At 41.6% G+C, this 24,715-nt stretch overlaps 1 protein-coding gene and 1 pseudogene across 1 annotated transcript in view; one reads left to right on the top strand and one right to left on the bottom strand.

The window, feature by feature from the left end:
- Positions 1-19,870, bottom strand: part of Ccdc174 (coiled-coil domain containing 174) — a 23,739-nt gene extending 3,869 nt beyond the window's left edge. The window contains exons 1-10 of the mRNA XM_050160254.1: positions 19,741-19,870; positions 17,347-17,451; positions 16,375-16,475; positions 12,030-12,088; positions 8,835-9,009; positions 5,942-6,037; positions 4,869-5,011; positions 4,337-4,431; positions 1,959-2,091; positions 831-983 (exon numbers count right to left, since the gene is read on the bottom strand). Of these exons, the coding sequence (XP_050016211.1) occupies positions 831-983; positions 1,959-2,091; positions 4,337-4,431; positions 4,869-5,011; positions 5,942-6,037; positions 8,835-9,009; positions 12,030-12,088; positions 16,375-16,475; positions 17,347-17,451; positions 19,741-19,782 (1,102 nt within the window). The 5' untranslated portion in view covers positions 19,783-19,870. The remainder of the gene's footprint in view (positions 1-830; positions 984-1,958; positions 2,092-4,336; positions 4,432-4,868; positions 5,012-5,941; positions 6,038-8,834; positions 9,010-12,029; positions 12,089-16,374; positions 16,476-17,346; positions 17,452-19,740) is intronic.
- LOC126512466 (40S ribosomal protein S11-like) lies at positions 15,280-16,356 on the top strand (annotated as a pseudogene).
- Positions 19,871-24,715: the final 4,845 nt, after the last annotated feature.

Raw genomic sequence — 24,715 nt, 5'->3', positions numbered from 1 at the left:
AAAAAAAAAAAAAAAAAAAAAAAAAAAAAAGTCTGTAGAGATGCTCTGGACCACAACTGCCTAAAGGGCACTCCAATTACAGAGAAATGAAATAATCAATTATTTGCTGAAGTTGACATGGTAGGCATTTCACATCAAAGCAGTCTGTCATTTGTTGAGTTCTGGAGGACACAGAAGGGACTCATCCGATCTGAACAGTGGCTCTTAGATTTCTCTTGTCAGTCCCAACAGCAGGCGCTAAGGTTCCACTGAGTATCTTTGAAACAGGCATAAAACACAGTCTGCTGCAGTGAAGACTGTGGTGGGCACCTTGGTGAAAACTTAGAGAAAGACGTGCATGCACAATGGAAGCTTAGGTAAGCTTTCAAACACAAAGGATGGCTAAAGACAGAGTACCTCAGAACACCAAGTCTCCAGCATACTTTAAAAGCAGTTCCTGAAAAGTTACATTCCAGAGGGTTTAAACTTGCCAAGTAATTTTCAGAAATGTATTCATTCTGTGGACAGAATGCCTTCGCAGATGCTGGTCTTTTGTGATCACATCTTACCCATTTCCCTGTATAAACAACTAGCATCCAGGATGGAGAAGAAACAAGCTGGGAGACCTGGAGACTTCCTTAAGCCTCAGGAGTACTACACTACGACTCCCTGTGGAGCTGACGGTGGAGCTTAGATGTAGAACTCTTCCTAGCATGTGTAAGGCCCGGATCCAACTCTACACCATAAAAAAATAAAAACAAAATCGCACCAGAATCTTACTTTGATTTAAAACAAAAACTACTTTTCCAAGGGCCTCATAGCAAGTTTCAGACCTAAAAGTTCCACCCTACCTTTTCCTCGGTCCCACTCTCGGATGTGTGGCACTCCAGGCTTGGTATCCTTCCGCTCCTGGATGATGACTTCTACCTTGCTGTTCTGGGCCACAGGAGGTGGAGCAGGTACAGCCTTTGGTTCTGATGGCAAAAGCACAGTAACATCTCCACCTAGTTTTGTAAGAAAATAGACCTTATTACCATGGGTTTAAAATTCAACATACTAAGCTGGGAGGTGGTGGCGCATGCCTTTAATCTCAGCACTCAAGAAACAGAGGTAGGTAGATCTCTGAGTTGAGGCCAGCCTGATCTACAGGGCAAGTTCCAGGACAACCAGGGCTACACAGAGAAACCCTGTCTCGAAAAACCAAAAATAAATATATAACACTAATTTTGAAGTAAATGCTAATGGGAGCAGCAAGCATGTCTGATTAGACAGACATTAGTACTTATTTCTCTATGCGAGTGGGTGTGACTGCCACAGCATATGTAGGTCAGAGGACAACTCTGTGCAACTGGTCACACCTTTACCTTGATTTTTATCACATAATATATGCAGTTATGGAAAACATCACATGGCACCCCCCAAATATGTAGTTTTATATTTTTGTCTATATTTTTAAACTTAAAAACTTTATTTCTTATATATGTACACAGCCAAACTTTTAAGTCTTGGTTTACTAAATTGTCATTATAAGAAGCAACTCAATGCATCTTGTCTATTGCCTAAAAACATGACAATGTCATTCCAAACCATTCTAGCTATAAAAACTGCTCCTGGACAGTGAGATGGCTCAGTGGGTAAGAGTGCCTGCTAAGGAACCTGATGACCTGACTCTGAACCAGGGATCTCACAGAGAAAGCAAAAAGCAAACTACTGAAAACTGACCTCTGATCTCCGTACCTGTGTTTTGATACATGCTCACTCACACTCGCTCACACACCACATACATTAACAAATAAGTCAATGGAAATATTTAAGAGCAATAAAATAATTAAGAGCAATAAAAACTGTTCCTGGTGGTATTTCAAAGGCACGTGAAATTTAGAGAATAAGCTGCTGATTCCTACACTGCAATCCTATTAGTGAACACCAAGAGATCTAAGCTTTCCCTGTGAAAGTCAGAAATTTAAGAAATGAAATACCTCTATTTTCTTCTTCAGTACCATCTTCCTTTGATTTTTTAATCTTTTTTTGTCGAAGTTTGGCAAGTCTTGCTTCTAACATAGCCTTCCGCTTTTCCTTTATGTTTTCTCGTTTTATTCTCTGATCTGTTGTCTGAACAGAACAAAAAATTAGAAAATTTTTCACTCGAAGTCAAATTCACATTTCTGTTTAAAATGATGAAATAATTCTTTTTTTTATTTTAGAGTGCTAATTAATTTTAACAGCACATCTAAGCAGCTCTCCCCAAAACCCTGAAAATGGTAGCCTATGAAAAGGACTGTCCTTAGGAAGCTTAATGAGAACTCATAGAGCCCCATGGAAGCCTCCACATGGAAGAAAGCCATTCATTTCTCTTCTGCTCCTTAATCCCTTAACACAGCTTCCTATTTCCTCACCCAGATCATCCCAAAATGCTATGTTTGAAGCTAGACTTAAAACAGCAGGGCTGAGAGCTGGAATCAGTAGTTAAGAATACTGTGGCTCTTGCAGAGAACCCAAGTTCAGTTGCTAGCACCCACGTGGTAGCTTACAACTATCCATAGTTCTAGTTTTAGGGGTTCAATGTCCTATACAGAAGCCATGTGTGCATACGGTACACATACACAGATGCACGCAGAGCTTACACACACAAAAAATAATAATAGTAATAATGAAACAGCAAGGCTAGCAAGATGGCTCAGTGGGTAAAGATGCATGCGGCAATGATGCAAGCCTGGCAACCTGAGTTCAATCCCTAGAATCAACACAGAGACAGAAGGAGATACCAACTCCCTAAAGTTGTCCTCTAACCACCACACACGCTATGACACATACACATTATATACAGATATATTACTAATAAGAACAAAACCTAGCAAAGTACAGTTAAAATTTTAGAGTTGAAAAACCCTCAATAATTTAAAATTTAATAATTGCCTGTATGTAACCAACAATGGCATTCTGAATATCAATTTTCATTTTTATTTTTTAATTAATTAATTAATTTATTTTTTGTTTTTCAAGACAGGGTTTCTCTGTGGTTTTGGAGCCTGTCCTGGAACTAGCTCTTGTAGACCAGGCTGGTCTCGAACTCACAGAGATCCACCTGCCTCTGCCTCCCGAGTGCTGGGATTAAAGGCGTGCGCCACCACCGCCCTGCTGAATATCAATTTTCAATTTACTACATTTTTTAAATTCTTCTCTCATACAAATATGTCCTGACAAAAGTTTCCCCTCCTTCCACTCCTCCCAACCCCCGGCCCAAATCCCCTTTCTTCCAGATCTACTCCTCCTGTTTCCCTTTAAAAAAAAAAAAGCAGGCCTCTCATGGATGTGAACCGAACATGTCATAACAAGATGCAATAAGACTAGGCATAAACCCTCATATCAGGGCTGGGTGAGACAAACCAGTGGGAAAAAGAGGGTCCCAGGAGCAGATGAAAGAATCAGAGATACCCCCACTCCCACAAAAACAAAACAAAAAAACCAACACCAAGCTAACAACCATAATATATATGCAGAGGACCTAGTTCAGACCCACGCAGGCTCTGTGATTGCTGCTTTAGTTTCTGTGAGCCTGTATGAATCTGGAGTGGTATTTTGTTTGTGATCTAACAAATAAGCTTGTCTGAAGATCAGAGTGTAGAGCTAAACCACTAGTTAGCCATAGGGGCTACGCAGTGGTAGCACACACTTTTAATCTCAGCACTCAGAAGACAGAGGCAGACAGATCTCTGAGAGTTCAAGGCCACTCTGGGCTACACGAGATTGAATCTGTCTAAAAGAGAAACAGAGATTATACAAAGGCACTCCCAGCAGTTGGAATCACATGCCTTTAATCCCAGCATGACGGAGATGGAGACAGAAGTAATATGGCTGGGTGGAGAGAGGACTATATGGCGGGAGGAGACAAAAGCTCAGATTAAGCCTGAGGTTTCATAGAGAGAGCATTCAGTCTGAGGATTCATAGGGACAGAAATTGCCCCTTTGGTCTGAGATTCAGTAGAGGTAAGAACTAGTGGCTGGCTTTTCTGCTTTTATGATCTTTCAGCATTAACCCCTATTATCTGACTCTGAGTGTTTATTATTAAGACCAATTAGAATTCATGATACAGGGGTCCTGCTTAGTTGATTCTGTGAACTGGGTATTCTGGTGTCCTCAATCCCTCTAGCTCCCATTCTTCCTCACTGTTCCTCCCTCTCTTCCAAGGGGCTTCCTGAGCCAAGGGGAGGTACCTAATGGAGATCTTCAGTTTGGACTCTCTCTCTGCCCAATGCTTGATCATGCATATCTGGATTTACTACATTTTTTAAAGCATGACCAATCAATAAAAAAATTATTCAAACCTATAACAAAAACCTTAAATTTAACTTATACCTGTTCACGAAGCATCTCTAAAGTTTTCATTTGCTTGTTTCTTAACTCTTTGTCTTTGGCAAAGGCAAAATATCCAACACCAAGTTGTCGGGCCTCTGAAGTAATCAAAAATATCAAAACATTAGATTTCTCTGATTAGCAAACCACATTTACAGCAAGTTCCCTAACAAACCAAAAGAGACACACAGTGATATCAGCACAAGTTTAATTTAAAAAAAAAATTGATTAAGAAAAAAACAAAAAAGTCAAATGGCTAAGTAAAAAAACATATAGACAGGCTACTCGGCCCTGGCTGTATCCTCTTCTCTCTGGGAACAAATTCTTAGGCTAACAGACATGTTAGGAAGAGGCACCTAAGTTTCTTAGGCTGTGGACAAGAGGATGTTTTCACCCTCCAACGCACAGTCTCACTGCATCAGAGGTGCTGCTGTCAGTACCTGGCTTTGTGCTTACTGGCTAGAGAGAAACAAACAAAAAAACCCACCACCACACACACAAACACAAATACCCCCTCCCCCCCAATTAACAATACCATTTTCCCTAATGTCTTCATAATGGATAGGCCCCATTGGCTTTTTCAGAGCCTCCCTTTCTTCTTCTTCCCATTGCTGGCGCTGAAGTTCTTTCCTCATGTCTTCAGATAATAAAGTTTTTTCATTAGCAGGACTAACGAAACTAGTAGAGGAACAGAAACCTATGTTCAGGTGAGTGCCATGAAACAGCAACAATTAATTACCAGACTTATAGATGAGTATGATAGGATCTTGCCTCAGTGTTCAAGACAACCAACTTTCCTTTCTATACTTGTCCTGGTTGACATATGGAAAGTGGCCTAGCTAGGAAGGATGAACCACTGGCCTTCTCTGAATGGCCTCTGGTCTAGAGACATGGACACTGCTAGAGTTCCCTGTCCCAGCAGGTGGTCATGGTTTGTGCTGTGGCCTCTGTGTGTTTACTCACAGGATGCCTAAGATGGGAAGGCTCACACAGGTGGAGCTTTTCCAATATTTCTCATATAAAAGCTGGCTATATGGAATTTTAACCACCAAGATACTTTTGAATGTTATTTCTTTGGTTCCCATTAGAAATGTAATCACAAAGCCTTTGATTCAATATACAAAGACACATAAATAAGAAGTGAATAAAAGCAAGTGAACCTTCTCAAATCCCTCTATCCATAAAGGCTGGTTTGTTAGCTAGGTTTGGGCTCATTCTGTACTTGTGACCTAGATCAGACATCCTACTCAACAGTCTACTCATCCCTTTCAGCAATTATAATTTATAGGACCAGAACAGAGTGCCTGCCTGGGAAGCTAAGTCAGAAGAATCACTTAAACCTAGATCAAGGCCAGCCCAGGAAATAACGTCATTCATTTTCCCACTACTCCCCTCAAAAACAGGTTTCAGGAAAAGAAAATCAATAAATAATAATGGCATTCAGGTAAGTTATGAGTGTCTGAATACATTAAACATTACAGGCTTCAGTATATAACAGTCTTACACATTAAAGATCCTAACAGAGCAGAGCAACAAATAGTGAGAAGCCTCTCCCACAAGACAATTCCCATGGCTGTGTTCCAAACACAGGTCACATTTTAAACTTACAGTCTTCCCTGAAGATTTTTATCCATCTCCAATAGATCTGGTAAATCCTTTCTCATGCAGCGCCGGGATCGGCCCAAAGAGTCCACATAATCCACCCTGAAAGTGAGAAGTTGGGAAGACAGTTAATCTTTAAAGAAGCAATGCCGTTACATACCTTGTTACCAAGAACCTTGAAGCCAAGGGACCACTAACACAGAGAATAGGCTTCTTAATTAGCAGATGACATCCAATAAGTTTTTTGTGCCCTCCACAAAAACCTCAATTTTTCTATTACTGCTCTACTTCTAATTGACACATTCTTTCCAGCAATCTTAGGAGTTTCTTAATGTAAGACATGTAATTTTTGGACCCACTTTAATTAACAAGACAAACAATATATACCCTTCTTCATCTTTGCCCAAAGCAGACAGTGGAAACAGGGCAAGCTGAGCACACAGTAAGGTCAAACAAAACACTGAGATTTCCTAACAACACAAAGTAGGGGCAGGTAGTCATAGAAAACATCTCCTTTGTACTATGGTGCAGCAGAATTTTGTTTGTTTGTTTTAGACAAAGTTTCTCTGCGTAACTTTAGGAGCCTGTCCTGGAACTCACTCTACAGACCTAGGTGGCCTTGAACTCACAGAGCTCTGCCTGCCTCTGCTTCCCGAGTACTGGGACTAAAGGACACCACTGCCTGGCAGTGCAACAGATTTTTTATATTTGCTATCATAGGCAAGGAATCTCCCATAGTCTGGAGTAGAGGGCACAACACACAATGAAGCACATACTATAGGCTGTAAAGAAAGTTAGCAAAGTGATAAAGGTCGGACTCAGCTAGCTCTGCTGTTGCCTGCAATTTCTTTCTTCTCAAGTGATGCCGATTTCCTTGTCAGCCCATGTTTTAAAAACCAAACACTTGGAAATCCACTTCTACAGACGACTGTCAGAAGAAATCAAACCTACAACTATATAAAGCAGCAACTTCATTTTCCTTTTTTTTTTAATGAATGAGGAGGGGAATCTAACCAGATGGTCCATGTAATTATTTATAGTATTTTTGCAAAAAGATTTTCCACCACCTGGAATTTAATTAACAAAAGGATTTACAAGCAGTAACAATTCTGGAGCTTAATTCAAAAACAAAAAAAAAAGTGTGGGAATTGCTTGCATTGCGTCTTACTGCACCATATGGTATCATGCAACACCTTCAATTGCCCTCCAAACTCTTCAAATTGCTGACAAATTGCTTGTAATCATACAGGCATTAATAAGAAAAATAAATAAAAGACATTAGACCATTCAAAAGAGATGAGATTTCTGCCTTGAAAAGCAATCACAGCTATTCTGTTCTGGAGCAGGCCTCCAAAACACACAGAACACCAGCAAGGGAATACAGTAGTCAGCAATGGCTCTAGCTCATCAGCAACTGCTTACTGAACAGTCCCAGCATAAGCCTGGAGAAGCTGGGTGATCCACGGAGGGCTGAGTACTCTAGCTCTACAGGGATCTAGGGAAACAGGAGGGGTGCAGGCCAGAAAACACAATTTAGGCAGAGTATAAAAACAAGCAAACCGGCAAGTGTTGGCACACACCTTTAATCCCAGCACTTGGGAGGCAGAAGCAGGCAGATATCTGTGAGTCTGAGGCCAGCCTGGTCTACAGAGCAAGTTCCAGCCAGACCTGTCACACAGAGAAACCCTGTCTTAAAAACACACACACACACACACACACACACACACACACACACACACACACACACACAAACAAAAACCAGACAAGCAAAAGTATGGCTCAGATGTTTTGCAGACAATAAGATCTAGAGTGGGTCAACTATAAATAAAGGGTAAGACCCAAAAAATAGTTCAGAAGAGGAAGCAAGTACTTAGACTACAAATGATGAAGAAAGGCTGCGTTCTCTGTGGTTCCATGTGGCATACAGCCATATGCCTACCCTCACAATAGTCTCTTAACTTTAGACTTAAGTTATTTAAAAGGTAAGAAAGTATGGACCACAGTAGACACCTTCCATATTATGAACAGAAAGGTTCTCTGCCATCTACAGTAGTAAAAACATCTTATTTATGCTTAATACCTGTCCAAAGGAGTTAGCAAAAGGCTAAGAAATCTACAAACAGTCCTGAGCAGCTTCTAAGAAATCCCCCAAAACAAGAACATCAGTGATGTCTAAGCAATGGCAAGGTCTGCTGAATAAGTGTCTAAGTGGCATAAAAGACACCATTACGGAATTTGCAATCTGATCTATAAAAGGCTGGATTCCTCTATCCTTTATGTATGTACAGGTTAAACTCAGGAAAATATCAATAACGGAGCTTTGCAAAATATCTGCTTATGCCCCAGAATGGAACACACTTGCTTCCATGAGGGAATTTAAGGGAAATAGTTGTGCACTGAAGCACTGCATCTCTACTTTCCATGGAAGGAAGCTAGGCCTCAGAGAAACTACAAATTTATCAAGTCCACACAGGCAGAAGGCAGTGCTGGAACCCACGCTTCAATACCAGAAAAGAATGTAGTTAGGCTATAGCTTACTGTGCCTACTCTGCCAGTTTCTTTTGCAGGACTCAAAAGGGACCACTTCCCAGGACCTGACATCTGAACCAGGACATGTAGTAAGGGAGCAGGACACTGATGCACCGCGCAAGGATTTGTGGGCCTGGCACCACACTGGGCACAGTAGATGCTCAGTTCTTATCTGCAGTCACTGATGTGCTTAAATCTATACAATCTATACAACACTAGTTCATCCCAACTTAGAGGGGGTGGTTCTCAGGACACAGAAAACCCAGGCAGAGTAAGAAAACATGATGTGATACCATCAAGCAAAATGATTCTCAAAAAGTCAAAGCAAGTCTGGGGGGCTCACAATGATCTAAGCTCCAATATTACCCACCACTCCTCACTGGGGTCTTGGGGAGGAGGTATGTCTTTTTCAGAAAACTCTTCATCATCATCTCTCTCTTCTGCATTTTCAGACTCTCTAGTAGCACCAAGCACCTCCATTTCTTTTCGCTTGTCTATGATCTTCTGTGTGAAATCCACAAGGTACATGTCCTCCACTTCCTCATCTAGAACACAAAAATCAATTTATGGATTCTTTACATTTTAAAGAAGAAAACCATAGCTGGAATTAAGAAGTGGCCCTACTGCCTGACTGTTCGTTCACCAGTCAATGCCTTCATCACAAACAATTTACAGAGACAACAGACACAAAACACCTGACAGAAAACTTTAAATAGGCCATCCATAACACAGACCATAATACTCTTTAAAAAGCCTTGAGTTTCCTGCTGTGCCATCAATACACTGTAGGAGCAATAGGACTTAAGACAACACAGTCACTGATTTTGAGCAACTCATAGCCAACAATGTCTAAGAGAAGCAGAACAGCATTTCTCCCGATCAAGATAGTGGACCCTTCTTGCTGTGATGTAACAGACCTTTCTAAATATATGAATTGCATTATTTAACTCTTACATTAATGTGTGGTAGAAAGTGCCTGAAAGGTCCTAATGCAGGTAAACAATATCCTCTGAAGCTGGGGCATGGTGTGCACACTTTTAATCACAGCACTAAGGGGACAGAGGCAAGTGGATCTGTGAGTTCAAGGTCAGCCTGATCTACATAGTGAGCTCCAGGCTCTGTAGGGTTACACGGTGAGACACTGTCTCAAACATGTACACACACACACACACACACACAGTGAGGTACTGTCTCAAACATGTACACACAAACACACACACACACGCATGCATGTTTTTTGAGTTTTTTTCACAAGTTGACATCGTTTTCAGGCAAGGCCTGGAGTTAAGTTCTATAGGGATGAACTCAACATGTTTTTTTGTTTGTTTTTTTCCTAAGGACAGAGATTGAACTACAACATACACTGGGTTCCCTATGACCAAAGTGGTGGTACTATTCCCTTTACAGTGTTACACTGAAGACAACTAAGGCTCCAAGACTTAACCAGTTCAGACACACAGGTACAATAGAAGGATCAGTAGGTAGGACTCTGGCGTTGACAAAATCCCATTTCCACAAACACATTCCTTTTGATTGAGTTACTGTGTTTTCATTTTATTTTAAGTTACATTAAGTTACACATATGAGGGAGAAGGGTACACGGGAGTGCTAGTGCTCTAAGAAGGCAGAAGAGGGCGTTAGTTCTCCTGGAGCTGGAGTTATAGGCAGTTGTGAGTACATGGGTACTGGGAACCAAACTCTGTTCCTCTGTAAGCACAGCAAGTGCTCTCAACTGTTAAGCCATCTTTCCAGCCTCTAGGTTTCTATAGTAACAATAAAAGTTTGAACCAGAGAAAAAAAGAATAAAACAACAAGTTTTCAAAATCACATAGTATCTCAAAAGGGAAGAGGTATGTTTCTGAGAGGTGAGGTGTAGAGGTACACACCAGTGAGGCATCGTGGGAATGACCATCTTGCTCCTTAGAGTGCATCACTGTCACCACAGCCCCCAACTTTGTAAATGATGCAGTCTGAGAAAAGGCAAATGATGGCCACACCCACTGGTGTCCTGTTTGCTAGGCAAGGTGGAACTGCTGAGCTCCAGCTCTCCCCACTCTGAAGATCCACTCTTACCACCTCCCCGACAGGATCTTTTCCTCCAGCTCACCAAGTCAAAGCCCATTGTCTTCTAGAAATTTGCTGAATTCTTACTTGCTTTCTCTGCCTCCTGCCAATGGTGTATAGACTGGCCCAGAAAGTCTCTTACACTGTTGTCCAACTATGAATTCTGCTACTTCAGGGGGATATGACAAAAGGGAATTAATTGTATTACAAATTTCTTTCTTTTTTTTTTTTTTCTTTTTGGTTTTTCGAGACAGGGTTTCTCTGTGGCTTTGGAGCCTGTCCTGGAACTAGCTCTGTAGACCAGGCTGGCCTCAAACTCACAAAGATCCGCCTGCCTCTGCCTCCCGAGTGCTGGGATTAAAGGCGTGTGCCACCATCGCCCGGCTTGTATTACAAATTTCTAAACCAATTCAAAGCACATTGTACAACTACTAATTGAATATGCCATGAAGTTGTAATTACTTAGAATAGAAATAATAAGTATGATAAAGGAAAGAGGCAAGGAAAAGGGAGAAATAGAGGAAGCAAAGAGAAGAGGAAAGGAAACAAATATTCTGTAGAGAAAACAAAAAGAGCAAGGAATTAGCAAAAAGAAAAATTAAAGATTTCCCAACTGGATAAATATAAGGAGAGAACTAAAATTTAAAAATGTGAAATGAGCTGGGCGGTGGTGGCGCACGCCTTTAATCCCAGCACTCAGGAGGCAGAGACAGGCGGATCTCTGTGAGTTCGAGGCCAGCCTGATCTAGAAGAGCTAGTTCCAGGACAGGAACAAAAAAAGCTACAGAGAAACCCTGTCTCAAAAATAAAAAAAATAAAAAAAAAAAAAAAAGAAAGAAGGAAAGAAAGTGAGATGACTCAGTGCGTAAGTACTTGCTGCCCAAACATGAAGACCTGAGTTTGAATCCCCAGAACCCACATCAAGCATAGTTTGCAGCACATCCCAGTATTCCTATGGCAGCAAGATGGGAGGCAGAACAGAGCCTTCAAATTTTGCCTTAAACAAAGCAAGAGGTGAATATCAACACATACTACATACCTATGCTGTAACATGAATATGCCCACACTCACACACAAATGCAATAGGGCAAAACCATGAAGTTAAAAAAAAAAAGCACATCACAGAGATAAAACTGAAACAGGAAAAGAGGCAGCATAACCCATAATTTGGCACACTTATCTTTCCCATATGCATGGATGTCCTTACATGCAAGGCTGGTCTGTTTAAACTGTCTCCTGGTGCTGTGCTCTCCTCCACCAGATGAGACCTGCTGTGAGGGCTGTAGAATTGGTTTCCTATACTCTCCTGTCCCTGCCTGGCACCCAGTGAACCACTGGAATATTACTGAATATTTTCTTATCTCTATATAACCACTGAAATTAAAGTTTTGAGTTGGTTTTTTAAATTTCTCCCTCTTAGAATCATTTAAACAGATAATATAATACTGAGGATCTGTACAAATTGTAGACAATAAAGAAATACAAATAAACATTTGTTTACCTGGAAAGTCTCCTTTAGTCATCTTTTCATATAATTTGGCCTTTTCTTCCAATTTTTCCCTAGGAGAAAAACAGACAAGAATTAGAAATGGTCTTATAACTGTCCCTTCTACCACTAACTATCACCCTGACAGCTGAGAGTTAACACCTCCCCTGAGGCCTGCCATGAAAAGATGGGCACAACAGGTGCTAACTGCCCTGTCCTGAAGAGACCTCAGACCCACTCCATCTACTTCATTAGTGAAAGCAGGACTGAAAGCCATACCTGATACAGAGTAACTGCTCAATAAGTATCTGATGAGTGAACAAATGGGATGCACTGAGTTAAGGCCCAACAACCTAGCTGCTAAATGCAACTTAAGTTACATGTGGTAAGAGAGATGTATGTAAACATTTTCTATTTAGTCTGCCAAAAGGATCACCAGACTCAAGGCAAGATTCTTTGCCATAGTGTTTTTAGACCAGTGTCCTGGTCATTTGTGGCTTACTATACTTCTTTATACCAACTTAATTTGTTAAAAACATGACAATATCTATTTCAATATCACAAATAATACACTGAAACTACATATTAATATAAGACAACAACCCTGGTATGTCGACAAAGCAGACTCGCTGCTCACATAATGTTGATGGCATTTAGCAAGTAGTAACAAGCTAAAAGGGCAAGGAATTCTCTAATTGCCTAAAAATAGAAGCCCCAAAGAGGCCATCTGTGTCATGATCTCATTAATCACAATGGGAAATTTAACTCCTAATGGGGCAAAGAGACTACAAAAACCCTAGTTCACATGATTATGACAAGTTACTTTTCCTTTCTGTGTCTCAGCTCCTCCAGACTGACGGAAAAGCAAATTCTTTTCTTCTTTTTTGTTTCTCCAGATTGCCACAAAATTAACTTGATAACACAAAGTAATATCATCTCATCTTCACTGTCATATGTTAGCAAGGTGGTTCCATGTGTGTTCCTTTGGGTGCCCAAGCATCAGTCAGTGTACATACATGTAAAGGCCACAGATTGACCTTAGGTATCATTCCTTAGGAGTTAACACCTTGTTTTTGAGACAGGGTCTCTTAGTAGGACCTGGAGATCCCTAAACAAGCTAAGCTGGCTGGACAGTAAGCCCCAGAGATCTCTGCTCCCCAGCAGTGGGATTACAAATCTACACAACCATGCCTGACTTTTCTATCAGGTCCTCAAGCTTGTACAGCAATCATCTGACCAACTGAGACATCTCCCCAGTCCAATGAAGCTGCAGAGTTCCTATCATGTACCAAAGCAGATGGCTACCACGGCAGATGTTACAACTTAGAATTCTCCAGGCACAGGAGACTACCGCCTCTTCTTTACAAAAGAATGCTAGCTAATAAGCAGAGGAAATCCACGAATAATTCAGCAGCAGCATGGCTTACTAACAATACAAAGCACCCATGGAAATATAGTAGTGACCAGGATACTTAGTCTCAAAGCTTCCCACCCCAGGTTACTATTAGCCACATAGGAGACAGGGCATATTCGCAGTAGAGAATTCTACCAGACTTTTCTAAGCAAGTGATTGAACTCATTACCAATAAAAATTGTCAAGCTGACAATATGAACTTTTATGAACTTCTAGGTAAAACTCATTGTAAAATACAAAGACTACATAGCAGTCCTAACAAAAAACTTTATTATAACCTCATTCAGACATGGGACATGGCAGAAAAAAAAAAAACTGACCTGGACACTTAAAAATGTCAGCAGGGGCCGGGCAGTGGTGACGCACGCCTATAATCCCAGCACTCGGGAGGCAGAGGCAGGAGGATCTCTGGGAGTTCGAGGCCAGCCTGATCTACAAGAGCTAGTTCCGGGACGGGCACCAAAGCTACAGAGAAACCCTGTCTCGAAAAACCAAAAAAAAAAAAAAAAAAATGTCAGCAGGGTAACTGACAAAAAAAGGGAAAAAGTGGAGAGATTTGAGAACTATAGGCATGAATGGAATATAATCTTTAAATCCTGATTTTGTTTTCCCCTGATTTTTTTTGAAAGACAGAGAGTTTCTCTGTGTAATAGCCCTGATTGTCCTGGAACTCACTTTGTGAATCCTGAATTTTTATAAAACCTATTTAGGACAAAGCTGTGTTGGGACAATGGTAAAATCTGAAATATGAGCCACACAGCAGTATTAAATATAGTAGTATAATGTCCTTGTTCAGATAGATATATACTGAAATATTTACAGGTAAATTTTTATGACACTTAAAGTCTTCCTCTACAGGTGTGGCAGAAGGACAGAGGAAAGCAAATATGACAATATATTAATTAGTAAATTTAGGAAACAGGTATTAGAATGTTTCTTTTACTTTTCTTCAAATTATATTCTTGGCTTGCGAGGGAAATTTGGGGGTCTCTAAATACTAATGTTCTATCACCTAACTAGAACACACCATGAGACTTTTATTTTTATTTTATTTTTTCAAATATTTATTTATTATGTATACAATATTCTGTCTGTGTGTATGTCTGCAGGCCAGAAAAGGGCACCAGACCTCATTACAGATGGTTGTGAGCCACCATGTGGTTGCTGGGAATTGAACTCAGGACCTTTGGAAGAGCAGGCAATGTTCTTAACCACTGAGCCATCTCTCCAGCCCCGGGACTTTTATTTTTAAATAAATAAATGTATTTATTTATTTTACATCCCAGTCACAGTTTCCCCTCCCTCCTCTCCTCCCAGTTCCTCTTCCCAATACCTGCTCTGTTCCCATCCCCTAATTCACTCCTCCATTTGTTTAAGAAAGGACAGGTCTCCTAGCCGGGCAGAGGTGGTGCACGCCTTTAATCCCAGCACTAGGGAGGCAGAGGCAGGCGGATCTCTGGGAGTTCAAGGCCAGCCTGGTCTACAAGAGCTAGTTCCAGGACAGGCACCAAAGTTACAGAGAAGCCTTGCTTGTCTCGAAACAACAACAAAGTGTTAAGCTGAAGATGTGGTTCAGCAGACAAGACCATTGGGATCCCATCCCTAGAAATACAAGTTTTAAAAAATTGTTGATATAGGCCAGGTGGTGGTGGCCCAACCCTTTAATCCCAGGACTCAAAGCAGGTAGATCTCTAAATTCAAGGCCAGCCTGGTCTAAGGAGTGAGTCCAGGGTAGGCAGGGCTCTGCAGAGAAACCCTGTCTCGAAAAAAAAAATGAACAAACAAGCAAGCAACAATAACAACAAAAAAATTGTTGATACAGCCTTTTCTTTTTCTCAGTCTGCCAAAAAGATGTCAGATATTCAGACTGAGTGTGTTTACCAAAAGCAGTCCATGATCTTTTAAAACAACAAGTGGGTTCTATAGGCAAGGAAAGGCTCCCTCAGTACTACAAGAGCATCAGTCTAAGCTCAACATGCTCAAGGAGGCCATCCAGGGCACCTAAACAGACAAGAAATGCCTCTTCACTAGTAACATCTCTATTTGAGAGCAGATCCTGTCTGGTGTCGTGACCAAGATGAAGGTGCAGAGGACCACTGTCATGATCTAGAACTAGATCTACTATATCCAAAAGTATAATTGCTTTGAGAAGCACCACAAGAACATATCTGTCTGCCTGTCCCCTTTTTGGGAATGTACAGACTAGTGACATTATTACCATGGGAGGGTGTAGGCCCAAGTTAAGACAGTATTCTTCAATGTGCTCAAGATCATCAAGGCTGCCAGCACCAAGAAACAGAACCAGAAGTTCTGAGAGGACACTGGCCAACTTCCAGAACAAATAGTTATTTCCCAAATTTTTTTAAAAAATTGACATATTTAGTATGTGATAAAAGCTTAAAACAGGACCCTACTTCATCTTCTAAGCTCAATTTTTTTCTTTGTGTAAGACAACAGATATGTGTAAATTACAGCATTTTTAGGGGACAGCTGGCCCTCCACATCTAGAGTCACATCTCCAGATTCAACTACCTGGAAAGAAACACTATTCCAAAACAATGGTATTATTGCTAATATATACTGTGCATCTGTTTGTACATATTTTCCTTCTTGGCATTATTCCCTAAACAATACAGAATAACAACTATTTACAAAGTGCTTACACCATATTAGGCATAGCAAGTAATCTAGAAAAGATTTTAGAGTATACTGATTGTTTTCACAGACCACACACATTAGTTTATCTATTTGGAGCATCTTGAGCTTTGGTATCTGAGGAAGAGTAGGAACCTAGAACCAACCAATGCCCCTCAGATATCAAAGGACACTGTATTTACATTCATAAAGCATTTGCCCAGAAAGATGTCTATCATATCTGTACATCAGGAAGAGTACCAACTAAACGTTTATTTCTTGGTCTGGTAACCCCCTTTCAGGTGTAACTACCTTGCTTTGTCTAAAGTCTTCTGCTCTTCAAGCTTCTGTTCTGCATCCTTCTCTGCTCGACTGGAAACACCAGCATTCTGCTTGGTCCAGATACTTGGCTTCTGGAGAACGATTCAAAAGAACAAAATAAAACCACGTGATCACAAAGCATCAAACAGGAAAGAAAATCCTTGGATCTCATGAATCATCAAAGAACTGCTTATTCTGACAGCTAGCTTACAGCTTACAACAGACGTGACAGGCCATGACAAAGCTGGAGCTGAGGAAAACTCCTAAATCACCTGAAGAATTTCTTTCTGAACTTCGCTGAGTTATTTCTCAACTGACATTTACCCATGAACATCATTCAATATTCTAATGGATACGAGCAGAATACAAAGGAATATAGTAAGCAGATTACTACCTATAAAAGTTTTAAAACTCTTAAAGACTTTCATATTTTAAGTCTATTTCTATATTTTACAGTTGTTTATCTCTATTTGGACACAAAATACATGCTAATCTTCCATGAGAATGTGAACAACCCAATTATTAACAGCATGTTAAAGAAGAATATAGGAACTGGAGAGATAGGTTAGCATTCATTATGAGGGCTTACTGCTCTTGCATAGAATCTGTGTTCAGTTCCCAGCACCCATATTACTTGGCTCACAACTACATATAACTCCAGATCCAGGGGATTCAACACCCTTTTCTGGTTTCTGAGGGCATCTACACATAGATGGCATATACAAGCATGACATATGTATACATACAAGCACACATACAACATATATACTTAAAATAAGTCTTTCTTTAAGAGTATTAAATAATCTTACTAATTTTAATATTTAACAAAGTTTATGCAAATGTTCAATTATAAGTCAGGGAGTTTTTTTCTTTATATTTACTTATTTACTGATAACCACTGACATTTTTCAAAAACTTATAATGCAATTCTGCCATATTTGGAATCAGTAGAGGTATTTTTACCTTATTAGTTGTTTTTGGTTTTCCAAAGACTCCAGAATCTTTTAGAAGTTTTTCTTGTTTGAATTCTTCTTGTTTTCGGAAGAGCTCAGCCTTAAGATCTACCAACTAGAATAAAACAAGAAAGTAAACAACAATATTTCATTCACTGTGGCAGTTGACTGGCTTGCTAAGCAACTGTAATTCTCCAAGATTTTGGCTTCCTGAACATGGACAAGAAACACAAGTTTAAATATAGAACTCCACACAAAATTAAACAACATTGGGTTTCATTGTGGTTTTGCTACAAATTTAGTTCTACTCCAACTTTTACTACTCAAGGCTTTTTTTTTCTGCCAACAGGAAAGTGACATGGTAAACAAATGAAATCTGCATAAAGGTACAGATCGGATTCAACTAACTTCTGAAGCGCTTTCTGCTTGTGGGACATATAACCAGAAGTACAGGGTCAAGCTTTACTTTTTTGTTGTTGTTGTTCTTGTTGCTTTGATTTGGCTTGGTTTTGTTTTTTTGAGACTGGGTTTCTCTGTATAGCCCTGGCTGTCCTGGAACTCACTCTGTAGACCAGGCTGGCTTCAAACTCACACAGATCCGCCTGCCTCTGCCTACCAACTGCTGAGCAGATAAAAGGCGTGCACCACCACTGTCCAGTGACTTAGTTTGTTTGAAAATGTGATGGGGGGGGCACAGGTGAAGAGATGAGGCACCCACCTCTCCGCTGTATGAGTCCTAGCAAGTGGGAGGAAATGATGTGATGGCAAATGGCTATACACACAGGCATCTGTAAGTCAGGCACTACTGGCTGACAAGTGGCTATACGCACAGGCATCTGTAAGTCAGGCACTACTGGCTGACAAGTGGCTATACGCACAGGCATCTGGCTGACAAGGAAAAGAAAAATGACTGAGTTCAGGACTAAATAAAGAGATGAGTCAGGAGTTAAGAATACTTGCTGCTCTTGCAGAAGACTCAGGTTAGGTTCCCAGAACCCCCATGTGGCATACAACCATTACAACCATTCATACACAACTCTAGTTCTAGAGAATCCAATGCCCTCTTCTGGCTTTTGAAGGCACCAGGCACACATGTGTTGCACATTTGAAGATGCAGGCAGAACAGCTATAAACAAAATAAATCGTTTTTTAAAAAAATTATTCCTTTTTTTATGTTTGGGGCAGTAGTGTTTCGCTTGCGTGTATATCTGTATGAGGGTGTCAGACTCTCTGGAAAATTGTGAAAGTTGTGAGCTGCTATCTGGGTGCTAGGAATAAACCAGGGTCTTCTGGAAGAGCAGTCAGTATTCTTAACCACTCTCTGAGTCATTTCTCCAGCCCCATACCATTTGGGGGGGCAGGGTGGACTGAGTTTAGTAATTTCCATTTAAAAGAATTCTATTTAAAGGTACTGCTGGTTTTTTGTTTGTTTGTTTGTTTTGTTTTGTTTTTCGAGACAGGGTTTCTCTGCGGTTTTGGAGCCTGTCCTGGAACTAGCTCTTGTAGACCAGGCTGGCCTCGAACTCACAGAGATCCGCCTGCCTTTGACTCCCGAGTGCTGAGATTAAAGGCGTGCACCACCACAGCCCGGCTGCTGGTAGGAATTTTAACAGTGTAAAGGAGTCTCACTCCAAGACCCAATATTCAAAATTCTTCAAGGAAGGAAGAAGAAAAATTTTGCCTTTTAGCTCTTCTTAAATGCATCAATTATCTAGTTATATGTTTTTCTATTCTACAACTACTTCTGAATTTAAGCTCACAAAATGACCAGTTCCTGGATTTCATTTGTATTGTAGTTTTTGAATATGCTATACTCTGGATAATCTGGCTTTAGTTTGTTTTGGTTTGGTTTTTAAAGACAGGGTCTCACTGTGTAGCCCAGGCTATCCTGAAACTATGTGGCCCGGGCTGGCCTCTGAATCACAGAGACTGGCCTCTCACATGCAACTACACCCTACTGAATTTAGTGTATAAGCACTGAATCCAAATTCTTACAAAATCCTGTCAGCTCTCGCGGCCCGAGGCAGCCCATCCCACAAGTCACTAACTAACTTGTCTGGGTCCTGCTAGGGGGACCCTAGGTATTCTGGGGTCCTGGGGAGTCGAATCTCTGTATTGGAGACGCCAGGAAGGGCCCCATAAACTCCAAGTCCCCGCAGACGGCGAGGCCTGGCTGGGCTGTGGCGGCTGACCCGCAGGATGCTCCCTGAGCCTAGTCCAGGTGCCTGCCGAAACCGGGCTCAGGATCCTGAGAATAAGGAATTGTCGAGGGTCCCCGCGGGGAGAAAGACAGACGGAGAGTCCAGGCTCCTGACCTGCGTGAGGCAACAGGTTAGGTCGCCATTCTCGACTGAGAAAAGCGGAGAAAACTCGGAGCACGCAGCTAAGCCACACTCGAACTCACCGAGGAGGCTGTAACGTCCAAAGGTTTTTTCTTTCGGTCCATCGTGCCGCCAGGATACCAGAACCCAACACCTAGCCTCCCCGAAGCCTCTGTCAGGCCTTATGAGCCCGCCCCGAGCCGGAACCGGAAGTGTCTTTGCAGCGACGCTGAGTTTGCGTAATTTTGCGACACAGATTTACGATCTCGGCGCCATCTTGAAAGCGTCATTATGAGGTGACGCTTCGCCTCGTCGCCATTTTGAGAAGGTCAGGAGGGGGGGTGCCCTAGGGTTGAAGTTGATCGTTGTGGTCGTCTTGAAGAGAGCAGAAAGTGAGGCGAGAATGACTAGTTTTGTCGTCGTCTTGAGGCGGGCGGAACATAGCTTGCATTGCAACAGATACTACATTGAGTGGAGAGGCTTGGGTCATGGAAAAGAATGGCGCCATCTTGAGGAGGGCTAAGTAAACTCAAGTGTCTTCATGAAAACAAAGGATTTAGTAAAAATGGAAAACAAATTAATATTTGAAAACGGGCTGTGAGGGGAAAAAAAAACAACCCTGTCATTTTATTTCGTTTTCTTTGTTTGTTCGTTTTTTGAGATACGGTTTTACTGCATAGCCAACTGACCTCAAACTCACTATGCAGACTTGGGTGGCCTCAAATTTGCAACAATCCTCCTGCCTCTGTAATCCTGAATGCTAGAATTACAGCTGTAATTTTTAAATACATATCTATCTGTATGTCTATCAATCTATCTATCTTAAGTATATTATCTATTTATCTATTTACCTACCTACCTATCTGTTTATGAGACAGGGTCTCACTATGTATTCCTGGCTGACCTGGAACTTTACTTTTTAGAACAGGCTGGCCTTGAATTCACAATTACCTGCCTGCCTCTTTCTCCATAGTGCTGGCATTAAAGCTGCGTACCACCACAACCAGCCTCCAGAATATTTTATTTTTGAAATTGCTGTTTGAACTGCTAACTTATTGAGAGAATTTTGACTTGAGATTAGAATAAAATTTCCAACAATTTCCCAAATGGCCCTAGACATGCCTTTGCTGTATTTCTGCAAAGCAATGTTCTCAGCATTGATGAAGATGATAAAAATCGAAGCTATCGACTCTGAAAAACACTGAAGATGCTCTGTGTCCTATAGTATCAAATATTTAGCTGACACTTAATTATTTATGTTAAAAATAAGCATATCCACCTCACTAGGCTAGAAATTGGTTTTCATTTTTAATAAATGGTGAAAATCTACATATACCAAAGAATTGTTTTAAAATAAATTCCACTATAGCTTTTACACCTATTTTATATACCTGGGGTCATGAAAAAAATATTGGATAAAAAGAGGTTGTGAGTGGAATTTTAAAGAAGTCCTGTCCTAGAAAACTAATGGTAAGTCATTAGAGTCTTACTTTGTCTGCTGACTGCCTGTGGAGAATCTCTGGTTATCTCCTGGTTGGCTGTACAGCTTATACCTTAGAAATTCTCATGAAGAGAAATTAGTGGCACCCAACTAATGGGAATACCTCCCAAGAAAAAGGCATTTTTCATCATCTTCATCAGTGCTGAGAACATTGCTTTGCAGAAATACAGCAAAGGCATGTTTAGGGCCATTTGGGAAATTGTTGGAAATTTTATTCTAATCCCAAGTCAAAATTCTCTCCACTAGAAAAGGATGGGATGTAGTTCAATGTTGTGCATGCAAGATCCTGGGTTCCATCCCTAGTACAGGAATGGGGGAATAAAAATAAGCTTTGTTCCCCCAGCTATCAGACAGAATGTGATGTTGGTCAGAATGCTACTCTGGCAGGTCCACAAGTTCTCATACATTGTGTTTCCAAAAGCTCCTTCTTTCATTAGATGCCTTCCCAGCAGCTGGGACTGTCTAGTATTACTTTCCTCTATCAAGTCCCAACAATGCAGCAGTGATCCAGTGCTCCTTCCCAGAATGTTGTCTTCTAAACCAGACCTTTGACCAGAGTCTCAAAGGCATCCAAGTTTATTGCAGAAGACAGAGGAAGAAAGGGACTCAGATTGGTGATGGGGGCCTGGGCACATCTCATCACCCTCTGAATTTCAATTCTCTTACCTGACTTGGGCACATGGGAGGTTTGAGACCATGAAATGAAAATGGTTCTGTATTCATTATTTTTCTTGTTATGACCAAATCCTGGCAAGAGCACTTAAGGGAGGAAGGTTTATCTTGGCTCATAGTTTGAAGGGATACAGTCTATCACAGAGGGGAAGGTATGGTGGGAGATTGCTTGATTCCACAACTCCAAGCTCTAGCCAAGCTGGGACCTTTCACTTCCTTGAATTTTATCCAGCCTGGAAGGAATTAAGCTATTCTAGAGACACTGTTCCTCTTTTTGACTGTCAGACAATTGAAACAATGGATCCCAAGAAAATGTAATTTCTTCCATGAAGTTCATGCTGGCAGAAGACTGCCATGCTTCCAGAGGACCTCCCAGCACCCATATAGCAGCTCCCAACTATCTGTAACCCCAGTTCCAGAGAATTTTATGTGTTCTGACCTCTGTGGACATCAGGAATGATTTGTAGGCATGCATGCAGGTGAAACACCCATAGACATAAAGTTTTTTTTTAAGTTAAAGAAAATGAAAAAGTCTAAAATTTGGACTAAATAAAACAGAAACTTTTTTCCTGGAAGAAGATTTTCAGACTGCCTTGCAAGAGAGTGGAACCCAAGACAATGATGAGAAGACCTCACCTTGATGAGGACTGCTTAGCAGTGCATAATCTGGCCCTCTACTCAACCCTTAACCTTACCTTAAGACTCCTAAGATGCACTTGAGTGGGGGTGGGATCACTAAATCTGTCTCTCTTCCCAGTGTGGCCACATAGAATAAATCTCCTGTTCCTTTTTTCCCATTATTAATTTGGCTCTTTTAATTGGTTTTTCAAGGATGGTAGGTTGAATCTGGCTTGTTGGAGCATAGGGTATAACCCTAAATTCAGTAGTAGCATCTAGGTGGAACAGAAAGTAAAAAGTGGAGAGGATATAGGTCCCAGATTAGAATAAAATACCTTCAAGATTTCTTCACAGTGATTCTCATCCTCCAGTGAGGGTCCACATCTGAAAGTCACAGCTTTCTGGAACTCACCATTAGCCAGGGACCAAGAGTTCGAACGTGTGAGAGTATGGGAGACATTTCATATTCAAGCTACAAGCATGTGGAAACAGATGTGTGCACATCCCTCACAGGCTCAGAGCTGTGGGTGACAACAGTCTGTATGGTGACACTGCATATTTGACAGTGTGTCTCACACCTGCTGGGCCCCAGGGGTGTGCAGCGGGTGGCGAGTGGATTCTCTTCCCGTTCATCCCTGCGGGATGTGCACTGTCTATGAAATCTTCTATTGGCTTTAAATCAAGGTGGAGAGAGGAGGTCTTCCCAAACAGTCATCAGTCATCTCCCCCAGGAGCTTGTCTCCAGCCAGGTTCATTTTCAGCATCCTGCAGGAGGTTTCCAGAAATGCTGGGCTGAAGGGCCAGCCTCACCCTCTGCACTCAGGGCTGCCAAGGCTGAGGGGGATGAGATGCTAATCAGCCGTGAAGTCTAGAGGCTTAATTGAGCCCAGGAAGACTTTTAGCATATGAATGACATTTTCCTACACACCCTGTTTCCCCAAAGGAAAGCTGTGTCTCCCCTCACTTGTTCAGCCCACGGAGCCCTCACCTTTGTTCTCTCTCCAACACCACTGGCTCCAAGGAGAAATTGCTCAGCAATGGATGAATGAGCTGAGTCCAATGTGCGCGAGAAGATTAGGTTGGAGGGAAGAAAATTGGGTTTTCAATAAGGGCAGGGGATGAGGCAGGAGGCATAAAGATAAGCAGGGTGGGGCCCTGGATGACAGCGCAGCTGACCTTCATGGAGATCAGGCAAAACTGGCTGTGACATTACAACACTTAATTTCTGCAGCAACCTCGGGGCAGGGGGTGCTGTCACATTGTTCTTATACGGGAGCAAGCAGAAACACAGAGAAGGCAAGTATGTATCCAAAGTCACATAGCTTGGAGTCAAACTCTACTGGGGAAAGGAAAAAAAAATCAACTCCCTGTCCCAAATTATTTCTGCAGAAGAGACCTGTCATTGGGTCACTTCAAGTTCCTGCTGACGGGGTGACAATCCTCAGCTTTCCTGGGCTTCCCACCATGTCTTTAATCCTGTCGATGCACCTCCCTGGATGTCTATCTTTGCGTGCCTCTTCATGTAAAGGCACTGGCTTTGTGAGACAAAGGGCCTTCTGGAATCTGGGGTGACCTCACTTTAACTAATGACATCTGCAGTGACACTATTTCCAAAGAAGGTCACAATCTGACAGCATTTTTGAACATATTTTTTTTTCTTTTTTCTTGAGGGGGGAGGGAAAGCAGGCCCTAGTACCTGTCTTGGAAAGAATCACTTGAGGTCCACAGCATTGGTGGGGAGGGGACCTGAGACCCATGACTGAGAAACGAAACAGGGCCTGTCGAGCAAAGAACTCAGGACCGCGAGGGGTGCACCCACACACTGAGACAATGGGGATGTTCTATCGGGAACTCACCAAGGCCAGCTGGCCTGGATCTGAAAAAGCCTGGGATAAAACCGGACTCGCTGAACATAGCAGACAATGAGGACTACTGAGAACTCAAGAACAATGGCAATGGGTTTTTTGATCCTACTGCACGTACTGGCTTTGTGGGAGACTAGGCAGTTTGGATGCTCACCTTACTAGACCTGGATGGAGGTGGGTGGTCCTTGGACTTCCCACAGGGCAGGGAACCCTGATTGCTCTTTGGGCTGACGAGGGAGGGGGACTTGATGGGGGAGGGGGAGGGAAATGGGAGGTGGCTGTGGGGAAGAGACAGAAATCTTAAATAAATAAATAAATAAATAAATAAATAAATAAATAAATAAATAGAATAGCATCACTGAGTGGCAAAGAGACTGGATGAGGACGGAGATGAACAAAGCA

This window comes from Alexandromys fortis, unplaced genomic scaffold (assembly GCF_014885135.2).
Source record: "Alexandromys fortis isolate MF-2015 unplaced genomic scaffold, M_Fortis_MF-2015_v1.1 scaffold_111, whole genome shotgun sequence".
Taxonomy (NCBI): domain Eukaryota; kingdom Metazoa; phylum Chordata; class Mammalia; order Rodentia; family Cricetidae; genus Alexandromys; species Alexandromys fortis.
The sequence above is the reverse complement of the archived record's forward strand: the minus strand, read 5'-3'. Positions and strand labels throughout refer to the sequence as shown.